The following is a 19,302-nucleotide window of genomic DNA, read 5'->3' on the forward strand; positions in this document are numbered from 1 at the left end:
ATTAAAAAAAAAAAAAGAAGGGGCCGGGCGGTGGCTCAGCGGGTTAAGCGCTCATGTGGCGCAAAGCTCAAGAACAACATAAGGATCCTGGTTCCCGGCTCCCCACCTTCAGGGGGGGTCCCTTCACAAGTGGTGAAGCAGGTCTGCAGGCGTCTATCTTTCTCTCCCACTCTCTGTCTTCCCCTCCTCTCTCCATGTCTCTGTCCTATCCAACGACAACAGCAACAATAACAACAATACTAATAACTACAACAATAAACAATAAGGGCAACAAATGAGTAAGAAATGGCCTCCAGGAGCAGTGGATTCGCAGTGCAGGCACCGAGTCCCAGCACTAAGCATGGAGGCAAAAAAAGAAAGAAAAAAAAAAAAGAAAAGAAAAAAAGAAAAGGGGTGGAGGTGGGGGGAGGGAGAGCACAGGAGATGGCTCGCCAAGTCGAGGGCACTCAACCACGCAGAAGGGCCTGGACTTAAGTCCCTGGCACCACAGGGGAACCTCATACACAGGACCAGGGGAATTTCATGATCAGTTTCTCTCTTACTCTACCTCTATATGAAATATTTTAATATAAAGGATCTAAAGGGAGTTGGGCGGTAGCGCAGTGGGTTAAGCACACGTGGTGCAAAGCGCAAGGACCGGCATAAGGATCCTGGTTCGAGCCCCCGGCTCCCCACCTGCAGGGGAGGTCACTTCACAGGCAGTGAAACAGGTCTGCAGGTGTCTGTTTTTCTCTCCCCGTCTGTCTTCTCCACCTCTCCCCATTTCTCTCTGTCCTATCCAACAATGACGACATTAATAACAACAATAATAATACTACAACAATGATAAAACAACCAGGGCAACAAAAGGGCAAAAAAAAAAAAGCTTTCAGGAGCAGTGGATTTGTGGTGCAGGCACTGAGCCCCAGCAATAACCCTGAAGGCAAAAGAAACAGAATTTTATATATATATATATATACATATATATATATATATATATATGCATGTATGTATGTATATATGTTTTCGCTTTTTTTTTTTTTTTTTGATACAGAGAGATCTAGAGGGAGAAAGGATTAAAGGGGGCAACACCTGCATCGCTATTTCACCGCTTAGGAAGCATCCTCCCCAACAGGGGGAGCTGGGGTGTGAACAGCACACGCAACTAGGTGCGCCACCACCCAGCCACCACCCAGCCCTGTTCCTTTGATTCTTAAAGAGAACAAAACAATTTGTCTTTTCTACCTTGTGAGTGTGAATCAAAGCAGAAGAGTTCAACACTTCAGAAAACGATGCAAAAATAAACATCATCACAACCTTCCGTTTTTAAACAAGAAAAAAATAAAAATTCCCTGGGAGTCGGGTGGTGGCGCAGCGGGTTAAGCACAGGTGGCGCAAAGCGCAAGGACCGGAGTAAGGATCCCAGTTTGAACCCCCAGTTCTCCACCTGCAGGGGAGTCGTTTCATGGGTGGTGAAGCAGGTCTGCAGGTGTCTATCTTTCTCTCCCCCTGTCTTCCCCATCTCTCTCTGTTCTAACCAACAATGATATCAACAATAACTACAACAACAATGAAAAGCAAGAGCACAGACTCTCTCAAAAGCCTAGACCAAGTAGATTAGAAGCATCCAATAGCACAGCTATATACAAGATACTGGGTACTATACAGCAAACCGTAACAAAGGGACTTTTCAAAGTTAACCCAATTAACAAATAAAGTGATGATAATATTAACTATCGATTGTCTTTTTGAACCCTAAGACAGCAGGAACCTCACATCTTTACTATAGAGCCCCTACTTCCCCCAGTCCTGGAACCCTTGGATAGGGCCCACTTTCCTGTATGCATCTCCCAATCCGAACCAAATAATATTGCATCCGCCGATCACAACCTAACCAAAGCAACGATTGCCACCTCAATATGCTTCACCTCAGACTGTATCCAGAGACTTCACGTGTGGAATGACAACCCTTCAACTTCATTACTCGGGTGAGACCTTTCCTTTTATAGTACACTCTAATTTCATCTCAGGTAGTTCACTTTCTAAAAAAGTCCCATAATCTAGATATACACCAGTTTCTGTGAGAGAGAGCTTATGTGCACATGTATCCATAAACTACTGCAAAATATATACCTGAAAGCAGAAGTACACTAGAGTTTGCAGTGAGTACCCTCCCTAACACTTCCTCTCCACTATTCCAAGCTTGGGATCCATGATTGCTCAACAAATTGTTTGACTTCGTATGTTAACTCTCTTTTCAATCACCAGGTTCCAGATGCCACCTGGATGCTGGCTAGGCTTCCCTGGATTGAAGACCCCACCAATGTGTCCTGGAGCTCAGCTTCCCCAGAGACACACCTTACTAGGGAAAGAGAGGCAGACTGGGAGTATGGACTGACCAGTCAACGCCCATATTCAGCGGGGAAGCAATTACAGAAGCCAGACCTTCTACCTTCTGCAACCCTCAACGACCCTGGGTCCATGCTCCCAGAGGGCTAGAGAATGGGAAAGCTACCATGGGAGGGGGGGGGTTATGGGGATTGGGTGGTGGGAATTGTGTGGAGTTGTACCCCTTCTACCTTATGTTTTTGTTCACTAATCCTTTCTTAAATAAAAAATTAAAAAAAAAAAAAAGAAAAGCAAGAGCAACAAAAGGGAAAGTAAATAAATATAAAATAATAACAACAATAAAAACAATTTCCTTGTTACAGGGAAGGAACTTTGATCTCTAGGAGTCACACGAAGTAAACTTGTCCTGAACAGACGTTTTATCGCATCGCCACTCCCCAAACAAGGAACAGTGATGTTGTCCCACTTAGCTAGATGGGGGAAGTGGAGGACTCTGATAATCCCTCTTCAGAGCACCCTACTCGCTTGCCTTATGAGATTATGCCCGAGTGCCCTTGTACGGGATCTAACTGGCACCTACCAGGTGAAAGTCAGTCATGAGCAGGGGAAAAAGAGCACAGCTTAAACCACTGATTCCAGTCAGTCCTATCACCAGTGCCAGTGGTGCCTTGGGCTGACCTAGAGCCTTGCACCCATGTAGCTGAGCTATCCCACGAATCACCTGAGGTAGGAGTCATAAGTGTGCAGAGATGTTGGCCCTGAAAGTACTCCAAACGGAGTATTCTCTTTCCACCCAGAGTGACCCTACGTGTCGTGTTGAGGACTGAAGAAGTTACTAATGGGGTTACTAAGAAGTTACCTGGCTCAGCGCACATGTTCTAAGGCTCAAGGACCAGGCAGGGGTAGATAGCATACTGATTATATCTAAAGAGACTCTCATACCTGAGGCTCCAAAGTCCCAGGTTCAACCCCCCGCACCACCATAAGCCTGAGCTGAGCAGTGCTCTGGTGTTTCTGTTTTTCTGTTTCTCTCTCTCTCTGCATCTCTCTCTCTCTCTCAAAAAAAAAAAAAAACAACTTTAAAATAATAATGTTCAAGGACCCAGGCTTGAGCCCCAGGTCCCCATCTGCAGGGGAAGCTTTGAGAATGGTGAAGCAGGGCTGTAGGTATCTCTCTCCTTATCATCCCCTTCCCTCTCAATTTCTGGCTATATCCATTAAATAAAAATAAAAATAAAAATCGCACCCAAGTATAAGACTCTGGGGTGGGTGGGTGGGGAGAAAACAGGTCCATGAAGGATGATAGATGACATAGTGGGGGTTGTATTGTTAAATGGGAAACTGGGGAATGTTATGCATGTACAAACTATTGTACTTACTGCTGAATGTAAAACATTAATTCCCCAATAAAGAAATAAAACTGGTATTACAAGGTTCTCACTAATACATAAATCAGTCTCCACGTGCCACACTGTAGGCTAGAATATATGAGCAAAGCAGAAATAAAGCTTCCACTTAAAGCTCAAAGAACAGAACAGAAAAGAAAAAAAAAAAACTCTCTTGGAGATTTTTCTTAACATTTTATTTATTTACTTACTTTTAAATTTATTTTTCCTTTTGTTGCCCATGTTTTTTTATTGTTGTTGTAGTTATTATTATTGTTATTGATGTTGTCGTTGTTGGACAGGACAGAGAGAAATGGAGGAGGGTAAGACAGAGAGAGGGAGAGAAAGATAGACACCTGCAGACCTGCTTCACCGCCTGTGAAGCGACTCCCCTGCAGGTGGGGAGCCGGGGGCTCGAACCGGGATCCTTATGCTGGTCCTTGCGTGTCGCGCCACGTGCGCTTAACCTGCTGCGCTATAAGCCCGACTCCCTCATTTATTTATTGGCTAGAGACAGAGAAATAAATAGGGGAGGGGGAGTTAGAGAGGAAGAGAGACACCTGCAGTACTGCAAGCGGAGTCTCACGGAGATCTTTTTGTCCCAGCAGACCAGGTTAGGTAAAAGAAATAAATCGATAAAGAAAGCTCAGGAGGTGGAAGGTAGCAGTTAGGTAGAAGACTGGACTCACCCACGGACCAGTGTGATGCTGATTCTCTCTTCTCATTTAAACATTTACAATAAACAAATAAATAAAACCACAACAAAATAAGGTTAAGGGACTCAACTACCCTTAAAGGGGCTGAGTGGTGGCACACCTGTAACCTGGGTTCGAGTCCCCGGTCCCAACCTGCAAGGGAAAAGCTTTGCGAGTGGTGAAGCAGGACTGCAGGTGTGTGTGTGTGTGTGTGTGTGTGTGTGTCTCTCTCTCTCCCCATTGTCTATCATCTCTTTCCCACTCAATTTCTGGTTGTCTCTAACCAAAATAATTTTTAAAAAAGGGGGGGGAGGCTCAACTACCATCACCACTCGATGTCCTCTAGCAGTTGCAGAAGCAGTGCTGGGGCTCTGGAGTCCCCACTACCACCCAGGCTGGAGCAGTGTCGCCTGGAGCACTCGAGAGAGTGTAAAAGCCCTCCTCTCTGCACAGCCAGTTCACTGCATGCAGTAAGCAGTGTCACCGAAACTCCTTGAGCAGTGGAGCAGGGCCGGAAATTTCCTGGGCTTTCTCAAAATACTAACTCCCTGGCATTTGGGGGCAGGGGGGAGAATTCCATCTCCAAGACAGTTAGAATCAAAGCACATCGGAGACACCATCTGCACTTACATTGATCATGGCGTTGGAGGTTATCCGAAACAGGGTGGCCCGCTCGTTGACCTGTTTGATCTTCTCGTTGCTCTCGGCAGGCAGACGCAGGGACTCGAGCTCGCTGAGGGAGCGCTGCAGAGCCGTGCCGTGCTTGGCTATCAGGTCGTTGCATGTGCTCAGGTCCTCCACTTTGCTGGAGAGGGTCCGGAGGGTGTTCTGTAGCTCTGTCTTATCAGTCTGTGAGACGGACTCTTCATCTCCGGACTCATCTGGAAGGGCGAAAAGGTTTAGGCTGTCAGACTCCAGGCCCTGGGCAGAGACACGGAGCCCTACCTGCTCTGGTTGGCGCTCGTCGCTCTGTACCAGCTCACTAGCAGAGGGTCTGCTACTGACGGTTTGATGACAGGGTGGCCCACAGCCCACCAGTACCACAAACACCTTCCTTCTTTCCCTGTGACACGCGATAAATCTGTTCTTGCCCCCCCCCCCAGTTTACTGAGATATAATTGACGTGTAGCACTCACACAAGGAGTGAAAGAGGACTACATGATTTCACATATATATTATATTATCAAGCGAGTGTCACAGTCAAATTCAGTTAACCATCTGTTATGTCATACAAATATGGAGAGAAAAAAAGATTTTTTTTTTCCTTGTGACAAGAACTTTCAGGATCTTAGAAAGACATCTACAGATCTGATTCACCACTTGCAAAGCTTTCCCCCTATAGGTGGGGACCAGGGACTTGAATCCGGCCCCCTGCGCATTGTTATGTGCGCTCAACGAGGTGTGCCACCACCCAGCCCCTGGATCTTATTTTCTTTTTTGCCTCCAGGGTTACTGCTGGGGCTCAGTGCCTGCAGCACAAATCCACTGCTCCTAGAGGCCATTTTTCCCCCTTTTGTTGCCCTTGTTGTTGTTATTGTTGATGTCGTTGTTGTTGGATAGGACAGAGAAATGGAGAGAGGAAGGGAAGACAGAGAAGGGGAAAGAAAGACAAACACCTGCAGACCTGCTTCACCGCATGAAGCGAACCCCCTGCAGGTGAGGAACCGGGGGCTCGAACCGTGATCCATACGCCAGTCCTTGTGCTTTGCGCCATGTGCACTTAACCCGCTGGGCTGCCGCCCCCGCCCCCCGCCCCCTGGATCTTATTTTCTTAGCAGCTATCAAATAGAAAACACAGCAGCTGGGGCCCAGTGATGGCACACCTAGTTAAGTGCATGGGTTGCCATTCCTGTGTAGTGCTGGGGCTTGAACCCAAGGTCCTGTGCTACTGGGTAAGCTATTTCCTGGTCCCTTTATTTATTTATTTATTCTTTTATTTGCTAGGACAGAGAGGAAGAGAGAAAGAGAGGCACCTGCATCGCTGTTTCACCATCAGTGAAGCTTCCCCCTGCAGGTGGGGACTGGGGGTTTGAACCCGGGGCCACTGCACATTGCAGTGTGTGTGCCTGGAGGACAAGATGGAGAAACCAAATGGCCTGAGCAACTGAGAATTATTGAGCCTTTTTTTTTTTTTTTGCCTCCAGGGTTATCGCTGGGGCTCAGTGCCTGCAATACAAATCCTGGAGGCTATTTTTTCCCTTTTGTTGGCCTTGTTGTTCATCGTTGCTATTATTATTGTCGTTATCGCTGTTGTTGGATAGGACAGAGGGAAATGGAGAGTGGAGGGGAAGACAGAGTGGGGAGAGAAAGACAGACACCTGCAGACCTGCTTCACCACTAGCGAAGTGACCCCCTTGCAGGTGGGGAGCCGGGGGCTCGAACCGGGATCCTTATGCCGGTCCTTGCGCTTTGAGCCTGTGCACTTGACCCGCTGCGCTACCCCCCCCCCCCTAATTACTGAGCCTTTTAGCTCTGGCTTGAGGGCTCCAGTGCAACCCAAGCTGGTCACTACTACAAATCCATGGCTATCTGTTGAGCGTCTGGAGGAGCCTGTATGAATGGGCTTAGAATAGTAGTTATTAGGGAGTCTAGTGGTAGCGCAGTGGGTTAAGCGCATGTGGCGTAAAGCGCAAGGACCGGCGTAAGGATCTCAGTTCGAGCCCCCAGCTCCCCACCTGCAGGGGAATCGCTTCACAGGCGGTGAAGCAGGTCTGCAGGTGTCTGTCTTTCTCTCCCCCTCTCTGTCTTCCCCTCCTCTCTCCTATCCAACAATGACTCAATAACAACAACAATAACTGCAACAATAAGACAAGGGCAACAAAAGGGAAAATAAATAAATAAACATTAAAAAAATGGTAGTTATTAGCTTTTTATTTTTAAATGGTGAAGTCACTTTTACTTCACTACTTGACAAAATACCCATAAAATTCAAAACTTCTAGCACTATACAAAAATAGGTCTCTACAAGTGATCTCTGTCTTCATCACCAGTAGCAAATATATTAGGCAGGTTACGAGCTCTTTGTAATTAAAGTTCCCATCACCAAAAGTCTCATTAATTTATCTTTTCTGAAGGGCAACTCAGGGACGTCCTGACAAGCTCAACAGCCACTGAAGCCGCCACTACTTGGCAGCTACGCAGCGTCCTCAGGAATGTGAGTCTTCTCCTATAGCGAGTCGAGCAGAGCCAGGTGGTACCTCTTGCTGTCACTTTGGTACCTAACACTTGCTAACTGCAAAGTGCTTCTCCAGCAGTGTCACTTCCTTTTTTTTTGGGGGGTAGGGGGTGGGAGCTAAGATCAGCACTAAAAACAAATCAAAACAAAATAAATAAGAAGAGATCTGGCCTGTTTGCTAGACTGAGGGGCTGAGCCAGTGGAAAAATAGAACCTGGTATGAGAAAGAAAGAAAAAAAATCTACAAAGCAATGAATGTTCCTGTTTGCTCAGTAAACATTCACTACAGTCTGGGAAACGGCAGGGCATGAGAAAAACAACAAATGAAGCAAAGTCACCAGGTGGCCATCCTGACCAGCTCGGAGTGAACTATCTCGGTGGACTGAAGGATCGACATAGGGTCTGGGGCAACACTGTACCATTTTCCTCGAGGAAATATTAAAACAGACTGTTCTTAAAAACAATTCAATCTTTCTGGCTTTTTTTTTTTTTTTTTTTTGCCTCCAGGGTTATTGCTGGGGCTCGGTGCCTGTACTACAAATCCACTGCTCCTGGAGGCCATTTTTCCCATCTTGTTGCCCTTGTTGTTGTTGTTATTGTTGTTGTCGTCGTTGTTGGATAGGACAGAGACAAATGGAGAGAGGAGGGGAAGACAGAGAGAGGGAGAGAAAGACAGACACCCGCAGACCTGCTTCACCACCTGTGAAGCGACTCCCCTACAGGTGGGGAGCCAGGGACACTTGAACCAGGATCCTTACGCCGCTCCTTGTGCTTTGCGCTACATGTGCTTAACCTGCTGCGCTACCACCTGACCCCCATCAATCTTTAGATAGTCAGGAAACTAAGGTAGCAAAGTGAAGATCTGTTCACAGAAAATAATCAAGTTTACAAAGGCAGTTAGTTTATAAAGTTGTTTCAAATTCAACCAGCAGAGAGTTAAGAAACTATCCAGGAGAGGAAACTGGTGAGACAAATTAGGAGTTGTAAAGATTCTCACACTCATCAAGTCATGAGAAAGTTATGTCTCAATTGGTAAAGGCTGTCACTGGGAACAGAAGTCAAAAGGACAAATATGCCCGGAGGACAGTTTCTGCACCTTGGCACTTTGGACCAGACAGCTGTGTTGTGAGGACGGTCCAGTACACTGTGGGAGGACTAAGCAGCCTCCCTGGCAGTCGGGTGGTGGCGCAGCAGGTTAAGCGCACGTGGCTGGTGCAAAGCACAAGGACCGGTGGGCGTAAGGATCCTGTTCGAGCCCCCAGCTCCCCACCTGCAGGGGAGTCGCTTCACAGGTGGTGAAGCAGGTCTGCAGGTGTCTGTTTTTCTCTCCCTCCTCCCCCCGCCCCGTCTTCCTCTCCTCTCTCCATTTCTCTCTGTCCTATCCAACAATGACGACGACAATAACAACAACGATAATAACTACAACAATAAAAAAAAAACAAGGGCAACAAAAAGGAAACAAACAAATCAAAAAAAGCAGCATCCCCGTCGTCTGCTGACAACACTCAACCGTGGCCGACAGAAAAGTCTCCAGGAAGTGCCCGATGTCCCCTGACCAGCCCCTAACCCACTGCACAGCGCCATCCTCGGAAGCCTGAGATAATCTAGAGAAGGGGTGATCACGAATGACAATTTAGCCTAAGATAAGATGTCTGCCTAAAGGGGAGAAAGACAAAGTCCCCCCAGGCCGGGTGTCCTTTGCTTCCTACCAGATTCTGCCAGCATCTTGACGGCCTTGGCCTTGGCCAGCTCCAGGGCTGTCACCCAGCGCTGCCGCTCCACTTCGGAGCTTGCCTTCAGGTGGTAGGTCTGAGCACCCCCGTTGGAAATGATGAAGTTGCAGGAGTCTTCCACGGTGATGTTGGCCGTGGCCAGGTTGATGGTACCGCGGCAGGTATGTCTCATTTCTGCCTTTGACCTGCAGTGACAAGACGCAGACAGGCTGAGATGCAGAAAGCCAGCTGCTGGCTGCGTGGCTTAGCCCTCCTCGCTCTCTACTTCTCCCAACTCCAAGGGTTTGGAAAGGTCAGGGGTCATGGGAATCAAGCTCTTATGTGTCCCACAAACGGCCCCCCGAGGGTGAACATAACAGGGCCAGAAAAGTGCTCACTTGGATAGTGTACTGCTTTGACATGTGCACGACCTAGGTTCTATCTTAAACAAACAAATAAGTAAATAGTCAGGTTTTCAAGTCTTGAATCAGATCTATGGTTCTGCTATTCTTTTTTTTATTACTATTATCTTTATTTATTGGATAGACACAGCCAGAAATCAAGAGAGAAGGGGTGATAGCGAGGGAGAGACACAGAGAGACATCTGCAGCCCTGATTCACCATTCGTGAAGCTTTCCTCCTACAGGTGAGGACCGGGGACTCGAACCTGGGTCCTCGCACATTGTAATACGTGTGCTCAACCAGGTGCACCACCAGCTGGCCCCTGGTTTGCTATTCTTCTCATCCTTAACTTTTGTTTTCTTCTTTTCCTTCTTCGGATTTCAGGCTAGCAAGGTCGCTGGATAACGTGACTACTTTGTCAGGTGCATAACTCGGGTTCCAACCCGGCCCCCACCACACCGGGGGAATTTTCAATGCTGTGATGTCTTTCCCTCTCTCTCTGTATCTCTTTCTGAAAAATCCCCCTCAGAGTATGGTGACAAAAAGGGGGAGGGGGGCTCTGTTGAGCTATAACCCTCAAGCAACATAAATTCAGCCATTTAAAGCACACAACTCAGTAAGTTCTGACAAACATACACATTGTGAAACCACCTCCACAGTCAAGATGCTGACAGGAATTACTTTTCATTTGGCAAGCTAGCATTATCAAATGCTTTGTAAACTCCTGGAACAGAAGTGTACATCACAATCTCACTCCCTAGAAGAGCTTCATTTTACAGATTCCACTCTGAGCCCCCCCCATCTGACTCAGTCCAAAAGAGAACTGTCACGTTACACTTAGCGTGACGTTTTGACAGCATCAGGTGAGTTGACATGTTTAGAGTATTAAATACCAATGATAGCTCAGCTGCTATGAACTAGGAAAAACGACTTTTCTGTGGAAGGAAAAGAAAGAATAATCACAAAAGAATCACCAAGCAGGGGTAGATAGTATAATGGTTATGCAACAAGCCTGTCATGCCTGAGGCTCCAAAGTCCCAGGTTCAATCCCCTGCACCACCATAAGCCAGAGCTGAGCAGTGCTCTGGTGAAAAAAAAAAAAAAGGGAAACATGAACTTATAAAGAGAGACCTCTGTTCAAACTGCCTCTCTTATCCTATGATTTTTGTCAGTAAAATATAATTAAAATTACAAAAAAAAAAAAAATCACCAAGCAGTCCAATCCTTCTGGAATATGTTTGTTTGTTTGTTTGTTTGTTTTGTTTTTCCTCAAAGTCCACTAAGCTCTATTGGCGGGGAATTCCTAAGCCAGCCTATTAATAGCTAGAAAAGATTCAGCAAGTCTTTTCTCAGAAGACTGGGTGTGAAAATTCACCCCAACTCTGACTGACAGATCTAATAACAGACTCACTTTTGAACTTTACAACACGTCTTGGTGACAACAAGCTATAAGAGACTTCACATAAAAATTTTCAGTTTCCGGCAACAAAAAGGAAATAAATTAAAAGGGAGTCAGGTGGTAGTGCAGCCGGTTGAGCGCAGGTGGCGCAATGCGCAAGGATTCGAGGCCCTGACTCCCCACCTGCACTGAGGTCACTTTACAAGCGGTGAAGCAGGTCTGAAGGTGTTTATCTTTCTCTCCCCGTCTTCCCTCCTCTCCCGATTTCTCTCTGTCCTATCCAACAACAACAACAACAATAAAACAACAAGGGCAACAAAAAGGGAATAAATTTTAAAAATTAATTAATTAAAAAAAAAAGAATGGGAGTCGGGCAGTAGCGCAGCGGGTTAAACACATGTGGTTAAAGCGCAAGGACCCGCATAAGGATCCTAGTTCGAGCCCCCAGATCCCCACCTGCAGGGGAGTCACTACACAAGCGGTGAAGCAGGTCTGCAGGTGTCTATCTTTCTCTCCCCCTCTCTGTCTTCCCTTCCCCTCTCCACTTCTGTCCTGTCCAACAACAATGACATCAATAACAACAGTAACTACAACAATAAAAAAGGGCAACAAAAGGGAATAAATATTTAAAAAAGATAAAATTAAAGTAAATAAAAAGATTAAAAAAAATTTTTTTTTTCAGTTTCCAATCCAACTGAGTATGCAGTGCAAAGTATGCCCCCTGGCTATGCCCGGGGACCCGCCTGCAGAGACCACAGTTTCTGCTGACCAGCTTGGAGCATAAAGAGGTCAAAGTCCTTTGCCAACGGGCACTTCCCTTTCGCTGGAGCCAAGCAGCCGCACACACCTGACGCGTCCAGAATTCCTGCACACCAGAAACGACACACATCCCACTTCCAGAAGCGAAGATTCGACGCATTCGAGAAAAAAGTCTGTTTACTGTGCTGTAGGAAGACAGATTTGCTATTGTTTCGCTTGTCACATGAAACTGGCTTTTCTTCCTCAAGTGTACGAGTGATCGGTATGGGATGGCCGGGGGTCTCAGTGGACTAGGCCCATTTCCAGCCCCTGCACCTGCCCCACTGTAACATGAATCCCCCCCTTTTTTCTATTCTTACCTCCTATCCCCACCCCCCCAAGCTTCAGTTACATTATGAATAATGCAGGCTGAGTTACAGACCTGCAGCTGACAGCTCAGCTCTCCCTTGCTTCCTACCCCGCCAAAGCTGCCACTCGAACTTTCTACCACATTCCTCATAATGTGTTGGGTACTTTTCACAAGTAACTGGCCAGGATTCTCTTCTGCCGGGTCATCTCCATTAGTCTAGAAAACTTTCGCCAATCAGACAGCGAGGCCCCAGGAGCGGTTCAGTGGTTCAGTGGATGAGGCGCTGGGTCCTGGAGCAGGAGGCCCTGGGTTTGAGGTCTGGTGTCACACGTGTCAGGGTGAGGCTTTCGTTCGTTCTCTCACTCTTCTTTTTAGTTTCTTAATAAATCAGTAATCTTTGTACATGTTTTCCAGGGTGCACTACGGTATTAAGGGAGTTTCTTTTTAAACCAGAGCACTGCTCAGCTCTGGTTTATGGTGGTGCAGGGGACTGAACCTGGAACTTTGGAGCCTCAGGCAAGACAGTCTATTTGCATAACCATTATGCTACCTACTCCTGCCCTTAAGGGATAGTTTCTAATTAGAAAGTTCTTCTGTGGGAGTTGGGCGGTAGTGCAGCCGGTTAAGCGCAGGTGGTGCAAAGCGTAAGGACTGGTGTAAGGATCCTGGTTTGAGCCCCCGGCTCCTCACCTGCAGGGGAGTTGCTTCACAGGCAGTGAAGCAGGTCTGCAGGTGTCTATCTTTCTCTTCCCCTCCTCTCTCCATTTCTCTCTGTCCTATCCTATGACGACATCAACAATAATAACTGCAACAACAATAAAACAAGGGCAACAAAAAGGGAATTAATTAATTAATTAATTAAAAAAATAAAAGAAAGAAAGTTCTTCTGTGAGGAGGCCAGCTAAAGCAGTAACTTTTTTCCTCCCTCCTTCCCGTCCTTCCTTCCTTCCTTCCTTCCTTCCTTCCTTCCTTCCTTTTTACCAGAGTGCTATTCAGCTCTGGCTTCTGGTAGTGTGGGGGGTTGAACCTGGAACTGTGGAGAGACAGACACGAGTCTCTCTGCGTAGCCAGAAGGTTTCAGGCCTCCCACCATGATGTATCTGGGGGGAGTGGGGAAGGCTACCTGGGCTTTAAAGTAAGTACATCTGTGTGACGTAAGGAGGAACTTGATACATAAAAAGAGAGAAGCATCTTGCCAAAGACAGCTCATCAAAAGATGAGCTTAGAGAGTACAGAATCACAGTATTTTGTGAAAGACACACACATATGGATAGATGTAGGTTTTGGAGGCATGAAAAGCAGGAATGTCTATCGGGTCAAATAACTGCAGGGAGGTAGATGGGGGGGCCTGAAAAATGCCATTGGGAGGATAAACTACTGACAGTCACTTCAATGATTTTGCATATTGGGCACTGCATAGATCTGATAACCCCAAATTCTGCTGCCTGGTGGCTTTGTGGGTGGGGCCATCTTAGCTGGCACAGACAGGCTGATGGCATTTTCCCCAATATGCAAATGAGTATGTTTTGGAAGGAGTTTTATCTGTAGTCAGACAGGTCCCACTAGCTCTTAGGAGAGAGATGTTAAAACTAGCCACCAGTGGGCTTGGGACATAGTTCACTTGAATAGTGTACAGTTTTGCCAACTGTGAGACCCAGCCTTGACCCCGCATGGAGGAAGCTTTGGTGCTGAAAAAAGTTATTCCAGAGCTGTGAAGCACCGGCACTGACCTTAAGTAAAACTGGTCACAATCAAATGAAGAGACAGCAACATACAAGTCATTACAACCCAACCAATCAAAGCCGGTACCAACCAGGCTGGGAAGACAGGATAATGGTTCTGCAAGACTCTCATGCCTGAGGCCCTGAGGCCCCAGGTTCAATCCACAGTGTCACCATAAGCCACAACTGAGCAGTGCCCTGGGCTCCCTCACCTCCTCGCTCATCTCATTTAAATAAATTTAAGGGGCTGGATGGTGTGCATGTTGTAACAATACACAAGGACCTGGATTGGAGTCCCTGGTCCCCACCTGCAGGGGGAAAGCTTTACAAGTGGTGAAGCAGGGCTGCAGGTGTCTCTCTGCCTCTCTATCTTCCCCTTCCCTCTCGATTTGTTTCTATCCAATAAATAAAGATAACAAAAATTAAAATTTAATTTAAAAAACATACATGAGTAAGAGTAGGAAAGAAACTGGCACCAACTAAATTTTTTTTTCAATTTTTTAATTTATTTTCCCTTTTGTTGCCCTTGTTTTTTAATTGTTGTAGTCACTGATGTCGTTGTTGTTGGGTAGGACAGAGAGAAATGGAGAGAGGAGGGGAAGACAGAGAGAGGGAGAGAAAGATAGACACCTGCAGACCTGCTTCGCTGCCTGTGAAGCGACTCCCTTGCAGGTGGGGCGCTTGGGGCTGGAACTAGGATCCTTGCGCCAGTCCCTGCACTTTGCGCCACGTGTGCTTAATCCGCTGCGCTACTGCTCGACTCCCCCAACTAAAATTTTCTGTTTGTGATCTCACTTTAAGCCAGTAGTTCTGGTTGAGTAATTCGAAAGCATTAAATTACAGACAAAACCAATGCTGAATATACTAATACAAAGACGGATACAACCAATGCCGCTTAAGAAGTGAGGCTGAGGGGCCAGGCAGGAGAGCACCTGGCTGGTTAAGCGCACACAGAGCGAAGCGCAAAGTCAGGCACAAGGATCCGGGTTCGAGCCCCGGGCTCCCCACCTGCAGGGAAGTCGCTTCACAAGTGGTGAAGCAAGTCTGCAGGTGTCTATCTTTGTCTCTCCCTCCTCTCTCAATTTCTCTCTGCCCTATCTAACAACAGGAATAACAGCAACAAGGGCAACAAAATGGAGAAAACAGCCTCTGAAGCAGTGGGTTCATACAGCAGGCGCCGGGCCCCAGCGATAAGGGGGGGGGGGAATGAGTTATCTAAGTCACTCCCCACTATTAGAGACTAGGTAAGATCATGTTCCTGCTTCAGCAACCCTGAATTTCCTTTCAAATTTCTCTAACAGCCAATACATTGGGGATGGCAGAAAGAAATACTGGGTCAGCAGAACAGTTCACATGGAAAGTCAGTGCGCTGCTTGCTTTGTCATGGGCGGAACCCAGGCTGAAGCCTGGCCCCCACCACAATGAAGACCCTTTCGGTGCCCTCCCAGAGAGACACAGAGAGAGACACTAATTCACCAAGTCTCCCCGGGGCAAACTGCTGACAAAGGAAAAGACTGAACTACTTTCAACAACGGTGCTTTGGATCCACAATAGGACCATTTTCATAAGAAGATTTCAATTAGGGGCACAGGGTGGAGGGGTGGGGGTGCTCAACGAGTGGTGAAGCGGTGCTGCAGGTGTCTCTCTGTCTCTCTCTCTCTATGTCCCCTTCCCTCTCGAGTTCTGGCTGTCTCTAGCCAATGAATAAAGATTATAAAATAAGATTAACAAAAATTTCAAATATAAATGCCATTGTACTAAGCAAAGACTCCTGCGAGGAAATAGTTATATATTTTGTGTAACATACACAGAGTAGCTAAGATCTTTAAACTTACTTGCCTTCCGTAAATAGTCGCCTTATCTTACTGACACATGTAACACTGGCCTAAGTTTTCTTTATGTTTTGCGGGAAGAGCCGACAGAAATGAGTTTCAAAGCCCTGGGCTCCTCAAGACCTTGGGAAAAGTCCGGCTTCCTATGTCTCGGGTCTCTCATCAGCAAGACGGGTGTGCGGCTGGCGATGAACGAACAACCGTGGGAGACACTCCTGCCAACTGCCTGCGCTCAGGAAATGTTTACGGCCTCTCTCCCACCACCCCCCTTAGCCCCCTTTATCTACAGCAACATGAGTCGCCAAAAAATAAAAAAAAGAAAAAGAAAAATGGGGAGCCGGGCGGTAGCACAGCGGGTTAAGCGCAGGTGGTGCAAAGCGCAAGGACTGGAGTAAGGATCTGGATTTGAGCCCCCTGCTCCCCACCTGCAGGGGAGTCGCTTCACAGGCGGTGAAGCAGGTCTGCAGGTGTCTGTCTTTCTCTCCCCCTCCTCTCTCCATTTCTCTCTGTCCTATCCAACAACGACGACATCAATAATAGCTACAACAATAAAACAGGGCCGGGTGGTGGCGCACCTGGTTGAATGCACACGTTACAATGTGCAAGGACCTGGGTTCGGGCCCCCAGTCCCCACCTGCAGGGGGAAAGCTTCACAAGTGGTGAAGCAGGGCTGCAGGTGTCTGTCTCTCACCCTTTCTATCCCTCTCTATCCCTCCCTTCCCTCTCGATTTCTGACTGTCCCTATCCAATAAACAGAGATAATAAAAAAATTAAAAAATGAATAAAACAAGGGCAACAAAAGGGAATAAGTAATAAATACTAGAAAAAAATATATATATATATAGCAAGCATCCCGTGTTATGGCAAAATTGTGAGTCACCATAAATACACACTAAACACTCCGGAAAACAAAACACCTCTCAACAGACGCCACCCTGGACCTCGGTCAGTCAGACACGGGTCCTCATTTGTTTCCTATAAAACTTCAACCTAAACCCGCGAGAACCCACACCGAGGGGCCGCCCCCGGGGAGGAGCAGGAGGAGTAAACAAACAAACAAGAAAACCAAGGCCACTTCGGGGTGCTCTCCCCCCCCCCACCCTGTGCCGCGAGGAGGCGAAAGGACAGACAGACGTTACACAAGTGCAGGGAGAGATAAGACAGACAGACAGACAGACCGACGGGGACAGACGGCAGCAGAGCCCCTTCCCCGGGTGCCACGCGTCCTTGGGCAGCCTGGATGTGGAAGGGGCAGAGGCCGAGAGCAGCGCAAAAAGAAAAAAAAAAAAAAAGAAAACAAAAAGAAAAAAAAAAAAATCAAACCTTGAATTCCGGAGACCCCGACTGGCGGGCCGCTGCAGGCTCAGAATGGGGCCCATTTTTTAATTAAAAAAATAATAATAATAAATATTTTTTTTAAAAATCTTCCCCCGCCAGTGTTGAAGTTCCTGGGAGGTGGGGGATGCCTGCTGGGCTTGGTTCACACCCACCCCGCACCACCGAGCACCGCAGCCCGGCCCCTTTCCTCGCGGACGGGCATCTCCCGCACCCAGCGCGCAAACAGCCCCGGGAGAGGGGGCTGCATCTCGTCGGGAGCCATCGCGGGCTGCTGCCCAGGCCGGGGACCCCCGGGGGGGTGAGGAAGCCCGGCGGCGAGGGAAGGTGGGTGCCCTGACCCAGGTGGAAGCGGGTCGGGCCTGGGGAGTCAGGCCGCGGGCTGTCACCGTGCTCGGGGGTCCCGGCCGGGCGACCTCGGCCGCGGGGGCGGCGGAGACCCGGTGCCCCGGAAGCAGTTACCTGTAGTAGCTCAGCAGCCCGTTGCTCAGCACGAACCAGCGCCGCTGGTAGCCTTTGATGTAATTGGTCCATTTGAAGAGCCAGCCCTCTCGGGCCGAGCCCGAACCCCCGGCTCCCGAACCCCCAGCCGGCGGCGCCGAGGCCGGGCCCGCCGCCGTCGCCGCTCCCCCGGCCCCAGGGCCCGGGCCACCCATCGCCGCCGCCGCCGCGGCCACCGTGCTCGCCGGGGCCCCGGAGGCCGGGCCTGAGTCTCCGCGTCCGCCGCCTCCCACCACCGGCGGCCCGGCGCCGCCGCCGCCGCCGCCGCCCGGAGCTGCAATGGCCGCCGGGCCCGGCCCCACCACTCCTCTCAGTTCCGTCGCCGCCATGAGCCGCCGCCGCCGCCGCCCGGAGATACACGACCGGAACCGCCTACGAGAGCCGCCGCCGCCGCCGCCGCCGCCGCCACCGCCTCCGCCGCCTCCGCCGCCTCCGCCGCCGCCGCCGCCGCCGCCACCGCCACCGCCACCGCCGCCCGGAGCGCCCCACACGGCTAGCGCCTCAGCCGCCGCCGCGCAGCGTCCCCGCCCCGCCAGGCCGGCCGCGAGGAGGCGGGCTCGGCCGCCGGGAGGAGAGAGGCGATTGGCGTCGCCGGCCGTCACTCGCGGAAGACCCCCCAGGACATTGGCATTTCTCTCGGGCCTGTCATTGCACGCTGCCCAGTGGGAGCCCGGGGAGGGCTGCGGCCGCCGAGCGCGCTCCTGATTGGCTCAAAGGGAGGCCAATCAGATGCGTGCGCGAGCTCATTGGCGCTTTCCCCCGAGTGTCCGGCACTCTGGGAGGACTCAAGAATGCCGAGTGCCCGGCCAGCTCGGTCGCCGATTGGCTCGTATCCGCGTCACTCAGGGCGGTGTCTGCCTCCCGTCACTGCCACGTCACCCCCCTCCCATTACTCTTCTCTCGATCTCTCTTCCGCCCTTACGGATTGGTGGTCGGCATCGGCTGCTCCGTCCTCCGCCTTCTGCTGAACAAGTTGGAAACAAGAAAAAAAAAAAAAAAAAAAAAAAAAGAAAAGGGAGGGAAGGTCTGGGCGTCAGCTCCTCGCTTTTCATTTCTTATTGGTTGGCAGGCACGCCAATCAAGTGTCGGCCGAGAGAGGGGGCGGCTGTGGTAATTGATTGGTTTCGGGGATTGTCTGTGACTGCTGGAGTCTGGCGAAACTGACCAATGGGAGAGCGCCGCTGCGAGACGGACAGGCCCAGTCAGCCAATCCAATCCGGATAGGGCGCTCGGGGGCGTGCCGGCCCGCCTCCGGCTCGGGGGACGTTGCTGAGACCGGGAAAGTAGTAGACTTCCCCAAATGGTCGCACTGATGTAGGCGTTGTGTTGGATTTCCCTCTTTTTTGAGTCTGGACCGCCGGCGTTTCCTGTTAGGAAGAGTGACGCTCAGCAGTGACACCCCCCCCTCCCAGCAGCTGCTTTGAGCTGGAGGCCTGGATTCCCCCATGCACCCCCACCCCCTTCCCCAAAATAAAATAAATAAAAATAATAGCTCCCTCCCTGCACACCCCGCTCTTCCCAATTCCGTGCCAGGGTGTGCTCAGCATCGCGCCACACCTCCTGATCTCTGGGTTCAAGACTGTCATGGACATCTCTCTACCTGCTACTTCTGTGGCCACGACTTGCTGACCTGGCTATAAGGAATTAAAAAAAGAGAGACTCACGACGACCTGACTTGTTCAGTGTGTCTCTTTCCAGGGCGAAAAGGC

At 49.3% G+C, this 19,302-nt stretch overlaps 1 protein-coding gene across 1 annotated transcript in view; it reads right to left on the reverse strand.

The window, feature by feature from the left end:
- OSBP (oxysterol binding protein) overlaps window positions 1-18,054 on the reverse strand; it is a 42,962-nt gene extending 24,908 nt beyond the window's left edge. The window contains exons 1-3 of the mRNA XM_060176256.1: window positions 17,555-18,054; window positions 9,293-9,501; window positions 5,039-5,289 (exon numbers count right to left, since the gene is read on the reverse strand). Of these exons, the coding sequence (XP_060032239.1) occupies window positions 5,039-5,289; window positions 9,293-9,501; window positions 17,555-17,922 (828 nt within the window). The 5' untranslated portion in view covers window positions 17,923-18,054. The remainder of the gene's footprint in view (window positions 1-5,038; window positions 5,290-9,292; window positions 9,502-17,554) is intronic.
- Between the last annotated feature and the right edge of the window lie 1,248 nt (window positions 18,055-19,302).

Source organism: Erinaceus europaeus, chromosome 17 (genome assembly GCF_950295315.1).
Source record: "Erinaceus europaeus chromosome 17, mEriEur2.1, whole genome shotgun sequence".
Lineage (NCBI taxonomy): Eukaryota > Metazoa > Chordata > Mammalia > Eulipotyphla > Erinaceidae > Erinaceus > Erinaceus europaeus.